The following is a 17,465-nucleotide window of genomic DNA, read 5'->3' as shown; positions in this document are numbered from 1 at the left end:
CTGCAGCCATGACTGGTATGTTGAGGGCACTAGGAGATGTGCTATTTCTTTAGAGTTATATTCCTTTCTATGTTTTGAGGCAACTCCCCATCCGTGCCCACCTGCTGTAGGCAGGGTAACTCATCTTATAATACATGCCTGGAAAAAGAGAAACTCCTGAAATTACGCTCTTGACTATTACCAGTACCGTGTTGTCTGGGCTTCCTTCTGCTATTTAAAAATGTATTGACATCTTTTATTAAAAATCAAGAAAAAATATCACAAAAGGCTTTATATTCACACTTGTCTTGTACAAGTAAAAGTGCTACTGTAGCCAAGACACTAGTGTTTCTTCACCACCATGCTATCACATGCTGCACAGAGAAATAAAATGTCAGTGGTCTGGTCTACATCAATCATTCCACTATTGGTAGTAGTGCTATTAAACTAGCAGCGGCCAAAACGCTGACAATTCCCAGGGTAGTAGGTGCACCCAACCTCTCATCAACTCTGCTGCTTCAACCTTTGCTGTGGTCCTTGGGCCTTTAAGCTAAACACCAGCTATCCCAAGACCCATGATAAAATCCTGAGAGTTGGTAATGCAACCAAGGTTACCAACAGAGGCAACTTCTAGACAATGTGTCTGTTCTAGCCTGGGCTGCTAGGACCCCTGTCCTGTTGGGGCAGTTTGTAGTTGGGGTGTTTGGGGCATCACACCCCTCAAAGTATGCAAGAACATACATATATATCTACACACACTAAATACCAATCGTGAACACGGTAGCTCCATGTGGATTTGCTGTGCTGCTTTTGGGTGGTATTTAGCAGTAGGGTGGTGCCTCCTGCACTGCCCCTGTAATACCTGCCTAGGCTGTGGCTTGAGCAGTGGCCATGAACACAGCACCCCAAACCCTACTGACAATCACCATGGCTTGGCTACCTCTTAGGCAAATCTGCACAGGTGCCACAGGGCAGTGGTTCTGAACCAGGGGTGTGTAACCTGGGGGTATGCAGAGGTCTGCCAGGGGTACAGCAACTGATTTAGATACAGTATTTGCCTCGTTTTACAACAGGCTAAATGCAGTGGTTCTCAAACTTTTGTGTTGGTGACCCCTTTCACGCAGCAAGCCTGTGAGTACAACCCCCTTTCTAAATTAAAAACTTTTTAATATTTAACACTATTATAAATGCTAGAGGTGAATTGGGGCTTGGGGGCTGAGACAGACAGCTCGTGCCCCCCAGTTTGAGAATCGCTGGGCTACAGGAATAGACTCAATGTGGAGAAAAACTTAGTTGCTCTTGCATCACTGCCTCCCAGAACAACCAGGCTCACAAGTGAAAAACAAGCTCAAGTATCACACTGAAATGGAAGTACAATATTTTTATTCCAGTTAATGTATTTTATAATTTATATGGTAAAAATGAAGAAGTAACCAGTTTTTCAGTAAGGGAGCTGTGACTTTTGTGTGTTTGTCTGATTCTGTAAGCGAGTAGTTAAGTGAGGTGAAACTTGGGGGTAGCCAACACCAATCACTCTGGAAGGAGAACAGTCCGGTAGCCTAGAAAGGGTGAGACCCACTTCCCACGGGGCGTGGGGCAAGAGCTCGGCTACCGCACGCAAGGCAGGGCCGGCGTGGGACGGCCGGGCGGGCGCTGCGCAGCTCAGTGCTGCAATAAACGCAGCGCAGTTGCCGGAGGCGGCCTGCTGGCTTTCGGGTACATCGGAGAGCCGGGTTCGGGGGCGGGGTCTTTAGGGCAGCGTCCCTGGGGTGCGCTGGGGCAAGTCCCCTGGAGCGAGGGCAGCAGAGTTTGGGGCTAGGGGAGCCCCCAGGGCAGGACAGGCTGCAGGGCACAGCAGGGACCTGGGCTGGGGGAGCAGATCCCCCCGCGTGGGGTCGCTGTGCCGGACCTGGGCCGGAGAATTTCGGGGGCCCGAAGGGCCTGTCCTAGGCCTGGCCTCCGCTTCGCCCCGCCGGTTCCAGCTGCTGTCGACTTCTGCCAGGCCGGGACTGGCCCTTTAAGAACAGACTCTGCTCGGCCTCGCGACGCGGCCCCGCCTCTTAACCCGGTGATTCCGGGGCGGGCGCGCTCCCCTGGCGCATGCGCTGAGGTGCGGAGCCGGCCTGGCCTGACCATTTGCGGAGGCTTCAGAGCTGCGCCGCCACCCACCCCCGGGTCAAAGCACCCCCCGCCCCTCCTCCTTCCCGGCGGTTGGTTTCTAGGGACGCGGCGGTTGCTGCTGTTGAGAGGAGGCTCCGGCTCGTGCCGCTGCGGAGCGAATCCCGGGCCCTGGGTCGGGTGAGAGGCTGAGGAGGAGCCAGGCCGGGGCAACCCGCCGCCGCTGCACTGCAAAGTGCGCACCCCTCCCCCCCACTCACCCCCTCACCCCAATGGACCCCCGGCTGCGCGCACGCGTACACCGCACGGGGCCCCATAGAGCCCTGAATACTGCACACAGCGCCCCTCCCCACCCGCATCTAGGCTTCTTGACCTGCTAAACCCAGGTTGTGAGCTCAGTCCTTGAGGGGGCCGTTTAGCGATCTGGGGCAAAAATCTGTCTGGGGATTAGTCCTGCTTTGAGCAGGGTCCCTTCCAACCCTGATAGTCTGTGATTCCCGCTCCTGGCTGCAGCTAACAGGGAAGTTGCTTGTCCCTTGTTAAAATATTGGTAGCACACCATTGCCTGGTTCTCAGTGCTTTTGCCCTAATTTCTCTCTCTCTCTCTGTTTGATCTGACAGGTAATTGGAGCCAAGAACTCCTATTTCTTTTCTGTCTCTGCAGAAATGGTTCAGCTCCATGTGAAGCGTGGTGACGAGAGCCAATTCCTGCTGGAAACAACATGCAGCATCTCCATGGAAGACTTAACGCAACAAGTCACCAGGATCTACAATAGCAGGCTCAAAGTGCAGCGTATTTGCTCAGGTACTAGCCAAATTCATACATCACACAGGCAACCACTAATTCTATCTCTTGTACTTATGTGGCCCCATTACCACAGTATCTAAAAGCCTTATAGCTATTAATGTGCAGTAGGCAAGTACTGCTCATGTCACAGTTGGGGAACTGAGGCACAGAGAGAATTAACTAAGCTGGCAAAGGTCATACAGGAAGCCAGTGGCAGAACTGGGAACAGAGTAGAGCTGATCAAAAACTTTTGTCGGAATGATTTTCAAACAAAAAAATACACTTTTGTAAAACTGAAATTTTTGGCAGGAAAATGTCGGTTTTGCTGAAAATCAAAATGAGAGGCTCTGTTTCTCTTTCCCCTCCCCCCAGCTTTGAGAACTGGAGAAGCAGCTTCTTTAACTCCAGAGCATATGGGGAGGCCTGAACTCCCTGGCTCTCCTGAAATGAAATTTTTGTCAAAAAACCCATCCTGGACATTTTTTTGTGTTTTTGATGTTTCATCCTGGTTCAGAGCAGTTTTGTTTGTTTTGCTTTTTCAATTAACCACAGAAAGGGACCCTCATGGTAGTTGCTGATGATCATACTTTGGCCAGACCAGAGGAACAAGCAGCTCTCATTTATCTTTGCTATCCATGCTCCTGAATGAGTAGGGAACAGCAGCCATGTGCTGTCCTCACTTCTAGCTTCTGGATCAGTGCTCGTACCCATTTGTATGCATTTCTCTTAGCTGACATAATTCTGTTGTCAGTCATAGGTTCTGTGTTGCTTTTTGGTATTTCAAAGTAGGGTTAAAACCCATTTCTTTATTTCAATGTATACTATTTTAATGCCTCATTATTTTACAGTCATGAAAAGAGTTCTCAAAATTTCTCAGGCCTGACTTAAGGTAGAGACAGCATTTCAGTATAAAAATCAGGATATCATAATGCAACTACATTTTCTAGAAGCATGAAGTCTAAAAGTTGTCAAAACCAAATTTCAATACTTTGGTGTTTTAGGTTCTCTTCCCACATCAGATTTAAAAAAAAATATTATTAAACTGTATATCATAATAAAGTATAGTTGTGCCATTTTTCAAATTTGTTCCTTTAACTACTCAAAAAAAATGTGAAATTAAGCAAAGGAGATTTAGGAATTGTCATTAGAAAAAGGTGGTGGCAGCAAAACAGCAGGTGGCACTACTATATATGTGCTTACAAAAGTTCCTCTTTGCAGCTCTTTAAAAGCTGAAACTCAGCCTCTTGTTCAAATAAGTGCCTTTGTAACATTGTTTTCTGCTTCTAAATTCTGACCTTGTTTTTTAAGAAATGCAGGAACTGGCAGAACATGGTGTCTTCTTGCCTCCTAATATGCAAGGACTGACGGATGAACAGATTGAAGATTTGAAATTAAAGGATGAATGGGCAGATAAATGTTTACCAAGTGGTGGAAGTATCTTTAAAAAGGATGAAATTGGACGAAGGAATGGACACGGTAAATGCATCTTAAACATGCATATCTCTGTGTGAGCATAGCTAAGACATAGTTTCATGAGGAACTTAAAATTATTTGATATTTTGACTAAATACTGTTGAATTTCATAACAGTGAACCTCTAATTTAATCTCAAAACTCTTAAATGGGAGAAAAACAAGTAGATGTTAGTGTATAGTTAAAATTATACCAATTGGAATATCTGTCAGCCAGTCCATTTCCTGTAAAGTACATAATTATAAAGTTATTTGTAAAGGCAGTTCAAGTAGTATTGGACAGCAATTAAACCCATAGAAACTACTTGTTTGGCTGAAATCTCACAAGAAATGGGACTTGCCACATCAAGTCTTGGATTTAGACTTGACTTAATGCTGATATTAATCAAGAATAAATAACACATATTTTAGATAACATCCACAAAAAAATTGTTAAAAGAACAATAAGGTTGCAAAGTCAAGTACTCAAAAATTAGGAAATTTCAGAATTAAGGTTGCCCGTGCAGCCATTATTCAGCCCCTAGATACAGTTATTAATAACTTGATCGCATACTATTTTTTCCGCAGGACCCCAGCCTCATTTAGTGAATGGATAGTTATTTAAGATTTCTTTTTCTCCTCATTCATTCGATGGCCTCAGGCCTTATTTAATGAAGATTTCCTCCTCCCTTTCTTTTCTCTCCTTTTACCACATCTACCTTACTTGAAATCAGGCAGCTTCCTCCTTGTTCTCACTGCCAGTGTGTCAGCCGTGTAATCATTCAGATCACAGAAGAGACAGTTTCCTTGTTCTCAGTTTCTGTGCCCAATACCATAATGACCTTTAACAGAAGGAAGGAGCAATGGCCCTTTTTTGTTTTTGTTTTTATTTTGTTTCTTTTTCTATTTTTTTAAAGTTACATTCATGTAACTACATTTAACATTAAAAGTCAAGAAGTTCAAAGCTCTAGTTCCCATAAAAGTGTAGCTCAGAATTTTACACAGTATAGAATGACAGAAAATAATACATACAATATGAGCCAGAGCTAATACAGGAGAGTCAAGCTTTACATGATGTTTCAGTATAACAAGACCATTTAAAAGGCAAAGCCCTATCAAAGTGACCTTCTGGGTGCATGTCATAAATCTTACCCTCAGTTGTAAAATAATGTTTTTGTTCCTTGTTTAGAGTGCAGTCAAGAAACTTGATTATGAATTTGTAGAGTGAAACTAAGTAGGATGCCTTCTGGGTTTGTGATTTAGTAGTTTTTAAATTAACTTGCTTACAGTAGATATATATGGCACATTTAGGCAGATTTTTATAGCAAGAAATGTTCATGTATTGTATTAAAGAAGCATCTATTGTTTTTAAGCTCCAAATGAAAAAATGAAAGAAGTTTTAAAAAAGACAATAGAGGAAGCTAAAGCACAAATATCTAAGGTAAGATTTTAAAGTGACATTGAATCTTTCAAAAATGTTACGGATGCTACATAGCTCTTCTGTTTTTCAAAAATAGCTGATTGATTTTTCATTTGAGTGCAAGGGACAGTAATTTCCAGTTGCAATGTGAAATAATTTGAATAGTCTGATAAAAACTGTGGAACTCCTATTAATCATTTTCTTAATGACTTGTGGCAAGATTTTTTCAGTGAGTTACAGGATCAGATATTAAACTCTGAGTGAATGCTGGCATCACAAAGTTTGCATTAAATGATTAAACCACATTTCATTCAACCCACATGCTCTTCATTTTTTTATTTGTTGTTGACCCATTCTCTGAGTGAATGCTTGTCAGGTTTTCTAGTGAAAAATTAACTACATTCAGAAATTTGTAGATTAAAATACATTGTTGCTCATTAATGTAGTGTGCTTCAGTTTTACATATAATTGAGTAAATATTAAAGTAATTGAAATGAGGTGGTCTGCAATAACAGGGGATTGGACTCGATGACCCAGGGGTTCCTTCCAGTCCTATGTTATCACTTTTTCATACAGTGACGAACTGGGACTGTTCCTAATGTTTGCTCTGAATACTGTGTTGGTGCCTCAGTGTCCCCTAGGCAGTTCTTAAGTATCTTGGTGGTGGGATAAGGGTGTGTGATTGCTACAGAGGAAGGGGCCAGTGCACCTAAATGCCGGGCACTCTGTCTCCTAGCAACTGATGGCCTGGGCCCCTCCTCTGCAAAGGTGCCAGCTGAAGGTGTTGGAGACAAAGGGATCAGGTGACCTCCTGGCCCGGGAAAGGAGCTGAGCAGAGAGGAGGGGCTGGAGGGGTTGGTTAGTCTGGAGCTACCTGGGGATAAGGAGTGAAGTGCAGACCTAGGGGTCTGGCTCACTGCCCCCCAGAATGGACCCGGCCGAGGGGTCTGGTTCGCTGTATCTACAAGCTCTGTTTTAGACCCTGTTCCTGTCATCGAATAAACCTCTGTTTTACTGGCTGGTTGAGAGTCACGTCTGACTGCGAGGTGGGGGTGCAGAACCCTGTGGCTTCCCCAGGACCCCGCCTGGGTGGGCTCGCTGTGGGAAGCCCACGGAGGGGCAGAGGATGCTGAATGCTCCAAGGAGAGACCCAGGAGGTGAAGACGTGTGAGCTTCTTGCCCTGAACAAGTCTGCTCCAAGGGAGAAGAGGCTCCCCAAAGTCCTGACTGGCTTTGTGGGGAGCAGTTCCAGAGCATCGCCCGGGGACTCCGTGACACATACCATAGATGATTTAAGCCCCAATCCTTCCAAAGCTTATCCACATGCTTAAATTTAATTACGTGTAGTCACATTGAGTTCAATGGAACTAGGCATGCACCTATGTCTTTGCAGGATTGAAGCCTAAATTATTCAATTCCACTTTAAGAATAGCTGCATATTTTAAGTTGACACACTACTTGTTTATGACATAGAAGCACAAATGCAATAATGACTTTTTATTCATATACTTTTCCTTGTAAACTGTGGCTCTTTGAAATTCTTCTAAAATACGTAAGCTGACTGAGAAATGTTGCAAACAATAGGGATTTATATTACTGGTTTTTAGTCCCCTTAAGTTTAAAATGAACATGCCAATTGCTACTTTAGGTTGGGGGCTAATCTACATCTGTAGTGGTATTAGTGCTGCATTATTTGTTCAGACCTGGGTGTCAGTTAATCCTGTGGATTTTTTTGGTCTCTGGTGCAAAGTTGTATCTGATAGCACCCCCTTGGTAGCCACAGGTATTGATCAGCTTCCCAACTGTTGCTAGCTGCTAGAGCAATAGTCTCCAACCTTTTTATGCCCAAAATCACTGTTTTGAATCTAAGGGCAACCCAGGATCTGCCCCGCCCCTTCCCCAAAGCCATGCCCTGCTCATTCCATCCCCCCTCTCTCCATCGCTCACTCTCCCCAACCCTCACTTACTTCCACCGGCCTGGGGTAGGGGATTGGGATTCAGGAGGGGGTGCAGGCTCTGGGCTGGGGCCAAGGGGTTCGCAGCGTGGGAGGGGGCTCTGGGCTGAGCCTGGGACAGGGGGTTAGGGTGCAGGAGGGGCTGAGGGCTGCAAGCTCTGGGAGGGAGTTTAAGTGCAAGAGGAGGCTCTGGGCTGCAGCAGAGTGTTGGGGAACAGGAAGGGGTGCAGGGTGCGGACTCTGGGAGGGAGTTTGGGTGCAGGAGGAGGCTCTGGGCTGGGGCAGAGTGTTGGAGTGCAGGAGGGCGTACAGGGATGCTGTCCGGGTTGGGGTGCGGCCTTCCACTGCGCAGCACTTACCTCCTCTCTGGCGGCTCCCGGTTCGGGGGCACATGGCTCCGCACACTGCCCTTCTCTGCAAGCACTGCCCCCACAGCTCTCCAGGCCAATGAGAGCTGTGGGGGCAGTGCTTGCAGGCAGGAGCAGCACTTGAAGGGAGATCGCTGGCGGCTTCCAGGAGCGGCGTGGGACCAGGTAGGCAGGGACTCTACTTTAGCGGTAGCCACACTGTGCCATCAGAGACTGCGACTGACCAGGAGAGCCTCTAGGATCAACTGATTAGTTACCACCATGCCGGGGAATGCTTGCAACTTGCTTACTGTATACTCTTTGCATCGTGTTCCCAGATGTCATAATGATTTCTCAGGAACCTATAGGATTTGGGGCACAGATTGGAGAGAAGATGACTGGAGAGCCATCTGTAACCTGATTGTCTTTTGTGCAATGATTTTATGATGGCACACTATTGCACTGACTGAGGCGGAGATATAACTTGTCCTTGTCCATGGACATTGCAAAGAACCTTCCAGCTGAAATATTTGTTAGTGAGCCGTTTGATTAATCATGATTGACTCTTCATCCATCCGTCTCCATGTTTGTTCTTTCAACTAGTTGATGTGATTTTTTTTTTTTTTGTTAGTAGTAGTATTAAACTAGAACTCAGAATTGGTCTCTGAGTCTATGACTAAGAGTGTCAGGAGTTCCTGAATTCCTGTCACGTTCAGTTTGGTTTCTTATTTTGATGTGTCTGATGTTTTGGGTTTCCCACCTGCATCACTTGACTTTGATCCATCTTGATTGTTTAAAACAGGTGATGTAACTATAATATCATCGCTGATAGGGATTTATCGGTGTTCCACTTAGCAAGGATGTTGACCATTTTGCAAATATGCAGTGCTTGTCCTCAAGAAATTGCTACTTGATGATAGATTGTTTTCAAATGTTGTCCAGTCTCCTACCTCCCCATTTTCTGTAATGTGATTTGGAAAACAGTGACCATTCCATTCAAGGTTTAGGCACTGCTGACATCTTACATGCATTCCAGTTTAGGTTCAGCAATCCCCTTGTAGTGACCTTGCTTACGAGAGCCATGAATGACGATCTGGTTTTAGATTACTGCCATTTGGTCATGCTGGACATCTCAGCAGCTCATATATATGAGGCCTCTTGGCAATATCATTTCTAAAAATGAGGTAGATTATTAGAATAGTGCTGAGATGCAATTTTGTGTCCCTTGCTAAACTGAATCCTGCAAATTTGGTCTCTGCTCTAGAGGAAAGCCTGCATGAAATTTGCAGCTAGATACTGTATTTTCATTTCCTGACCATAACTGTTAAATAGCATTGCCGTGTTTCACCCTGGAAGATGCTGCATGTAAGTAGTGGGTTGAAATTGTTTATATTGTATTTTTGTGAAGTGTTTTGGGTTGCTTTTGGATGAAAGGTGAAAACCATGTTTTTTTTATTTACATATACATTATTTATAGCTAAGTGCCTAAAAATATGGTCAATTTACTTGGGTTTGGAGATTAATTTGTTTTCAAATTATCAGTCCATAATGATGAAAATGAACACATACAGTACTTTTCTTCCCAAGTTTGGTCTTACAGATTGGGGAGCAATGTATTGTACTTACCAGCAAATGACTCTAGGAACATCCACAAGGAGGCATCATTCTTTGTCTCCTTTTTATAACTCCCTGTATTGGAAAACTTTGGTGAGGCAAAATTCATTAGTGAACTATAAAAGTTTCTTTCAGCTGCTTCCTGTTTCTTCTCATCTGTGCAATGATTATTCCAATCATATGTTGTATGCAGTGTTGGAGCTGCGTCAGTCCCAGGATATTAGAGAGACAAGGTGAGTGAAGTAATATCTTTTACTGAACCAACTTCTGTTGGTGAGAGAGAGACGCTTACACAGAGCTCTTCTTCAGGTCACCAACAGAAGTTGGTCCAATAGAAGATACTACCTCATCTACCTTGTCTCTCTTCCAATCACATGGCAATTAAGTGTCTATGCTGCTACAAATCTCTGTATGAGCTGGACAGAGTGCTAAGCATTGCCTTAAGCAGGGCCGGCTCTGGCCACAGCGCGCCAAGCACGTGCTTGGGGTGGCATGCCGTGGGGGGTGCTCTGCCGGTTGCCAGGAGGACGGCAGGCAGCTCCGGTGGACTTCCCGCAGGCATGCCTGCGGAGGGTCCACCGGAGCCGTGGGACCACTGGACTCCCCGCAGGGAAGCCTGCGGGAGGTCCACCGGAGCTGCGGGACCGGCGAGCGGCAGAGCGCCCCCCCGCAGCGTGCCGCCATGCATGGGGCGGCGAAATTGCTAGAGCCGGCCCTGGCCTTAAGAGCAGATCCCATTTGTGTTTTGCTGATTCGTGTCTTTCATTTGCAGGTGCTCTTTTACCTGAAGTATCAGGTCTGTAGGACTCCCTTTCTAGCCGTCACTTGACTTTTACTACTTTTTAACTTTTGTCCATGAATCACAAATAGTCAAAATAAGAGATTTCCCCCTCCAGTTTCTACAGTCATCGGCATGCTTATTGGAATGCCTGTGTTCAATAGACACCTACAGCGGAAACTTTGTTATTAAGTTGCATAGCAGGCATTTAATGGATATTTGAGATTTCATTTCTTTGCCAATTAAAGCAAATAGAATAACAAGACAAAAGTTTACTGCTATGTGCAGCTGTTTTATGAATCAGGATAAAGAGAACGAAGAGTGATTTGCTCTGACATAAGTTTCTGTTTAGCCAGTTGGCTTCATTTAAATATCACACTGTTTATCATTATGAACTGACTGTAGAACAGATGCTTTCCTCCTAACTTAATTAGTTTGTTTAAATTTTAACAATGGCTCCTGTCTGTATCTCAGAAACAAGTTCAAGCTAACATATATGTTAATATGGAGATGGTGAAAGATGCACTGGACCAGCTCCGAGGAGCTGTAATGATTGTTTATCCGATGGGATTGCCTCCACATGATCCGATTAGAATGGAGTTTGAAGATAAAGAAGACTTGTCGGGAACTCATGTAGGTAGTAACGTTTTTGGGTTATATACAGTGTCTGGGTTTAATTTATGTTCTCCAAAGAAAGGAAAGAGAAATTCTTCATTTTTATGTGACAGTGATTATTTGATTTCTTGTTGATTTCTAAATATTTTTGTCTCTAATGGTTTTTAAAAGTCATGAAATGTCAATAAATTAATTAAAAATAAGATGAACAAACATATATTCAGTTAAAATTCCCCATACTAATGTGAGTTCATGTGGTTTTGTTTGGTTGACCATTTTAAATAGCTGGTATCTTTATAACACCACCTGTGAGAATTAAACATTTTGAGCGATAAAACTGGAGTCAGACTTGAGGAGGACAGTATTGTATTGGAGGTACCAAGACACTACAGATTGAGATCAGAGGAAGAAAGATATAGCAGTAACCTTTTTTTAATAATGATAGAATGTAAAACCAAGGAAATTTTAAATATTAACTGAGCTTTTTGTTGTTAATCCCAGAGGGATCATTTTATAAACTGACTATGGAAGGTTGCTGCAAGAGTCTCTGTTTATGCAAAAATTACTATTGTCATTTTTTCTTTCAAATTATAATTGTCACAGGCTGGACTTGAGGTTATTGAAGAGTCTGAAGCACAACTGTGGTGGGCAGCAAAGGAGTTAAAAAGAACAAACAAACTTTCAGACTTTGTGGGCAAAAATGAAAAAACTAAAATCATTGTCAAGATACAGAAAGTGAGTATTACTGTCAGTCTCTACTTATGATTCAGCACTGACTTTTTTACAAAAGAGAATTTCTAATAGATTTAGAAAATGGATCTGGTTAATTTCAGCTTGGGTCTCTTAAGGTTATAAAACCAAAACTGACTTAAAGGCTTCAAATACCATAAGTCTTCTGTTTTTATTAATTCCTTTAGTCAGCAGTGAAATCCTGCCCATAGAATATACTTTTGAAAGAACAACCAAAAATTGCAGATATTAAGGTTTGCATTAGGCTAAAAATGAAATAAAAATGTCATTTGATGGAAGTTGAGATTGTCCTCATGGATTCTCTTTCTGATACATGTGCATCACATGTGCAATATCAGATTATTTTGGCCACCATGTCCGTTAGGGTTGCATCTGCACCTTGGATGCCCTCGCCCATCCCCTCACACCTGAAGTCATAAAGGGTGGAGTGTGCCCAACCATCTCTCCATTCCTTCTTACTGACTGTGGCTGCTAGACAGAACCCCTGCAGTGTCTGCTTCCTTGTGTATTTTGTGACTTTGTGTGTGTGTGAGAAGATAGGTAATTTTTCCTCTTTTTATACCCATTGGCCCTCTCACTTTAAAAACAAAAAAAACCCCACTTTATTTGTGCTAGGAACTTCCCCAGTACCAGGATGTATCTAGGATTATGGCTGAAACAAAGCCCGGAGGGTTCAAAACTTACCTTGCCTTTGAGGCCTTTCTGTTCAATGACAGTCACTCAAGCGGCCTTTTTTGTCTTGACGAGGGGCACATCATCCTTAATAAATGCTCAGTGTGTTGCTCCTTCACCAAGAGGACACACAAGGTGAGAGAGGCCTGTCTTAAACTCTTCCAGAGTACTCAGTGAGAGCTTCCTTGGAAACAGAGAAAAAAGGGCTTGAACATTCTTCCTCAGATAATGCTCCTCTGAGCTGTGGCTCAGCTCCAACCTCGCTTCAAAGAGATCAAACCCTTCAGTGCCCAAGACTGTCAGATAAGTCCTCCACCACCACCACCCAGTCATGTGAAAGGCACAGGCAGGAACGTTGTTCCCACAGTGAGCACAGGCCTAGGTCACCTTTCTCAGGGCCTAGTAAAATAAGGCAAAGATCTTTTCAGGTCGCTCACCAAAAAGGCAATTTACAGCCCAGATTGGGTCCTTGGCTGTTTTAGCAAAATCTGGTCACCAAGTCCACATGGTGCCCTCTGATATAGCAGTTCACTTGGTCCCAACTTCTCAGTACTAAACTGTATTACTGTTAGCACATGGGGTCCCGGTACCATGACTGAGGATCTGACCCATGTAGTGCTATGCTTCTGGCACCAGCTTCCTTGATACTGACATTCTTCTCAGTACCAAGTGAGCTTGCAGTGACTACACAACATGAATCACCATTGCTCTTCTCAGCCAATGGAACATGTTTTGCTTCATTGTTTAGTAGTACTGCTCAGTACTAGGCAGCTCCTCAGCTCCAGTGGTGGGGGTACTCAAGATCACCAGATACAGTAGCTCAAGTCCCCTCTGAGAGATCTAAATGACTTTTACATATACCCTATCCTGGTCACTGGTAGTGACATCAGCAGACAGCAGAGGCCCACAAAGATGATACTGCAAAACAAAGACCCCAAAAAGCTAGATTTATTTGGCAAAAAGATGCATTTGTTATCAAGTCTGTAGATGTGTATCTCAAATTACTAGGAGCCTCTGTCAAAATCTGATTACCTTAATTTGGACAAGTTAACACGATTTATAGAGAAACTCCCTCGAGAACATAGGGAGGAACTGAAATTTATTGTCTTTAAGGACTGTTCGTAGCTTGAACATCGGTATAGGTTGCATTAAGTGCTTAGGATCTGGCAGCACTCTCAGTAGCCGCTTCCATTGCCAAGGCTTCATGGCTCCAGTCTTCAGGATTACCAATAGAGGTCCAAATGAAGATAAAGAATCTTCCTTGTGAAGACTGTGATCTGTTTAGTGTGCATACAGCAGTCACGTTCCTGGCCCTGGGGCAGTCTGCATAATGGAGCTGCCTGCCCCAGAGCTGCAGATCCCTAGGAACAGCAGCACAATGAAACTGACTAGAATGTCAATTTTATATATGTTTGGTTTTGGAAACACCATGTTTTGGTTTGCTAAATGAAATTTTCGATTCACCAAGAAATGTTGGCAATTTGGTTTCATTCCAATGAGGAACAAACCCAGATTCCTGGTCAGATATGTGGATATTATACCTTAAGTATTCTACACATTAACATCCTGGGCCAAGATTTTCAAAAATGAGTACCTAAATTTAGGCACATAAAACCATATTTAGGCACTTTAGTAAGCAACTTGCCTTTTGTAAGTGCTGAGTAGTCATCTGCTGTCATTGAAATAGCCTATTTTATCATTTGTTATGTAGGCCTGTTTCTGGGATATGCAGAGATTTTTATCGATACTATTTAATTTCATACATAAATGTTACACTAGCATTTGTACCATCCTTCATATCTATGATTAAAGATGAAATCTAAGTATACTTATGTTAAAATGTAAATTTTAATTGCTTCTCATGGATTAAACTTTCAGTGTCATGAGTACAGTGTACATAGACAAACTGGTTGAACATGGATAAAACTAGCCTTTGAATTTAAAATTCAACATATTTGGGGGGAAAGCACATCATGTGCTTCACAAATTTAGATACTAAGATTCTTATGCATATGAGGACAATAGTGAGACATCTTTAAGAATTTTAAATTGTGGAAAAATAGAATTGAAACAAGACATATAAAAAAATGTTTTATTATTGAGTTTGTTTTGTAGCCTTAAGAATTGCAGCCCTCATCCTACACTATTAAAGCTAATGACAACTTTGCCATTGATGTCAGTGAGTATAGGCTAAAGCTTTCTGAAAGATTTTGTTAATTACTATTATAGAAATTTCAATATTTTTCAGTTCGTAAATAAAATGGACAGACCTAATCATCAAGCTCACAACTCCCTTGAGTTTAATGTAACTGATTGGGCCCAGAAGTAGAGGAATATTTCTCAGTTAAATTAAACCTTAGCATTGATTCTTCTGCCTTATATAAAGCCATGAAACTTGAGAAGACTTGCTGTTTGAGGAAATATTTGTTTAGCACCTTAAGACTTTTGTGTACTTTTTTTTTTGTACTGAAGATACCATCATGAATAAACTTTATCAATTTACTTCCAGAAAGGACAAGGTGCCCCATCACGTGAACCTGTGATAAGTAATGAAGAGCAAAAACAGATGATGCTGTATTATCACAGGAAGCAGGAGGAACTCAAGGTAACAAATGATTCTACCGTGTTACATGACACAAAAAATAAAGTGCAGCAAATATTAGTAAGTCTCTTTTCAGTTATTTCATAAAAGCTTCTTTGTTAATTTTATTTGCAGAAATTAGAAGAAAATGATGACGACTCCTATTTAAATTCAGAATGGGCAGACAGTCATGCTTTGAAAAGACAGTTTCATGGTGTAAAAGATATTAAGTGGGGACCGAGATGAAGCTCTCCAAACAGACTTTGCCCCTTTAGAAATAAATAAAAAATTGACCTACCCTTGTTATGTATATGACAAGCACATTAGTAGACCTCAGTTAGTATTTGTGACAAATGTTGAAATTTCCAGTTTCATAGTAGAGGTTCATTTTAAGCTTGAGTTTTTTAATGAAAACTTCACATTTCTATTAACTGTCTATAGCAGGACTCTTCTGTAGTATGACTATGTAGATTACACATTGTAAATGTTCATAATTCTATTTTTACAAATGTTTGTAACTGGAATAATTCTTAAATTATTTTGCAGACAGCATTCATAGCTAATAAAAAATAATTAGATGGTTGTGCTGGTAGCCTTAAAGTTTTCTTCTTTATTTTGAACATCAGTTCTCATGTATACCATCTTGAATCAATGCAAATTTAGTGGTGTTAATTATTTGTTTGCATCTTAACAAGGTTAATTTTAAGCTATCAGTTTTTAAATGAATAGATTTTTGTTAGCAATTATTTAAACAAAGTAGTTTTGTTTGAACACTGATAAAATGAAACTTTTTTGTATGCTTCAGTTTCACTCCACATTTTCCTCATTTTTCACTGATACTTATTTTTCTTTTAAAATGACAAGCAAGAAACTGAGCCCAGTTAATATTATCTTGTTTTCATATATCATCATTTTCATGTATAGACTGAAGGAAATCCAATAGTAAATGATAAGCATCACTCTGAATAGGACTGAGACAATGCAATAGTTGTGCCTATGTGAAGGTGAAATATTTAGAATTGTAAGTAAGCTCTGCTTTGGAAAATGTTACAGTGGTTATGTCAGCATCACATTTTCTCTCAAACAGATTCTTTTTATTTTAATGTTTATTATAAAAGTGGCCAGTTATAATTGAGTTTCCACTATATGCTTGATTTTAGCCCCTCTCTGAAATCCCCACAAGTAGTTATATCACTCTCAAAGTTCATAGCAGTAAGTCTGGGTTCAAGATACAGGGTTGTTGGTTTTTTTATCAGATTTAAAGTGAACTGGACATGAGGCTTCTGAATTACGGCATCCTTCAAATAGGGATGTTCATGAGAGTTTACTTGTTGTCAAGTGGTAGAAGAAAAGGAAGATAAAACCCAGTTTATTGAATTCTGCTAGCTGAAATCCAATGCACAGTGCCAAAGATTATTTGATTACAATCAAATTTGAAAATGTAATAACTTTTTCAAGTAGGAAAATTGCTGTGGGTCATTGGCTCTGACAAATTTAGGATGTCAAATGATGGCTGGAGAGCTGTTCTTTCATTTGTTTAACTAGAATTTAAAAGGAAGAATAGCCCTTCTTAACTTTCAATATATAACTCAAGTCACTTAGGGAGGGTTACCAATGAGAGGAGAATTTTTTTTCACCAAGACTGAAGTTAAGACAACCTGTTTGTAAATTAACCCACTTTAAAGGAAAGTAGTCTCCACAGTAACCAATTTTATTGAGGAATCTTATGTATGTATTTAAATATGTCAGCAAAAAGAATAGAGTACTCCTTTACAATAATAATAAAAATCCTATTGTAAATTCTCAATTCCTTGTTCTTTTTTTGTAAAACAAAATAATATAGCGATGAAACTAGAATGTTTAGTTCTTGAGTGATGGAGTCCGTGTTACTGGCAGGCACTCTTTATCAGAATCAAAATTGCATAACTTTCTAGCTTTAGAATAAAATGAGACACAAAATCAGGTTAATTGGATTACTCCACTCAATGGGAAATTGGTTAAGTATGACTCCCTTTTATGGTGTCTTCCCCCTCTCCAGTTCCCTGCTAGCCTTAGTATTCTTCTCTTGCACAGCTTCCTAAAATATTCATTCCCCTGGCTCTGAATGGTTTTGTATGAGGGATGTAGGGGAGGAGAGCAGCTGGGAAGAGCTTGGAGGCACGAAGGATTCCAGCAGAGCAGAGAGAATGTAAAAAGGGATATGGGGGCAGCAGAATAGAGGACATTCCACCATTGTTGCAAACTTCAGGAGATTCCCCCATCTTCACAATCCTTACAACCCCATCAGATCCTATTTCCTTCTCCCCCCACACACCACAAGTTTTAATATTTATGTAGACTTATGCGTACTAAAAATGGGCCTCTCCATACACTGGACATATTTTAAGAAATACAACAAA

At 41.8% G+C, this 17,465-nt stretch overlaps 1 protein-coding gene across 1 annotated transcript; it reads left to right on the top strand.

The window, feature by feature from the left end:
* Positions 1–2,206: 2,206 nt before the first annotated feature.
* CFAP298 (cilia and flagella associated protein 298) lies at positions 2,207–16,873 on the top strand. The gene is made up of 8 exons (XM_032794942.2): positions 2,207–2,277; positions 2,719–2,902; positions 4,193–4,360; positions 5,708–5,775; positions 10,923–11,081; positions 11,667–11,798; positions 14,995–15,090; positions 15,202–16,873. Exons 2-8 carry the CDS (start codon positions 2,764–2,766, stop codon positions 15,310–15,312), a joined length of 873 nt encoding a protein of 290 aa, XP_032650833.1. The 5' UTR covers positions 2,207–2,277; positions 2,719–2,763; the 3' UTR covers positions 15,313–16,873.
* Positions 16,874–17,465: the final 592 nt, after the last annotated feature.

Source organism: Chelonoidis abingdonii, chromosome 1 (assembly GCF_003597395.2).
Source record: "Chelonoidis abingdonii isolate Lonesome George chromosome 1, CheloAbing_2.0, whole genome shotgun sequence".
Lineage (NCBI taxonomy): Eukaryota > Metazoa > Chordata > Testudines > Testudinidae > Chelonoidis > Chelonoidis abingdonii.
This window is presented reverse-complemented; position numbering and strand designations above follow the sequence as displayed.

Excerpts from the sequence above, each read along its gene's own strand:
- CFAP298 (XM_032794942.2), top strand. The coding sequence starts at position 2,764 with ATGGTTCAGCTCCATGTGAAGCGTGGTGACGAGAGCCAATTCCTGCTG. Across the intron at positions 2,903-4,192 it reads AGTGCAGCGTATTTGCTCAG|AAATGCAGGAACTGGCAGAA; the intron begins GTACTAGCCAAA and ends TTGTTTTTTAAG. Across the intron at positions 5,776-10,922 it reads CTAAAGCACAAATATCTAAG|AAACAAGTTCAAGCTAACAT; the intron begins GTAAGATTTTAA and ends TCTGTATCTCAG.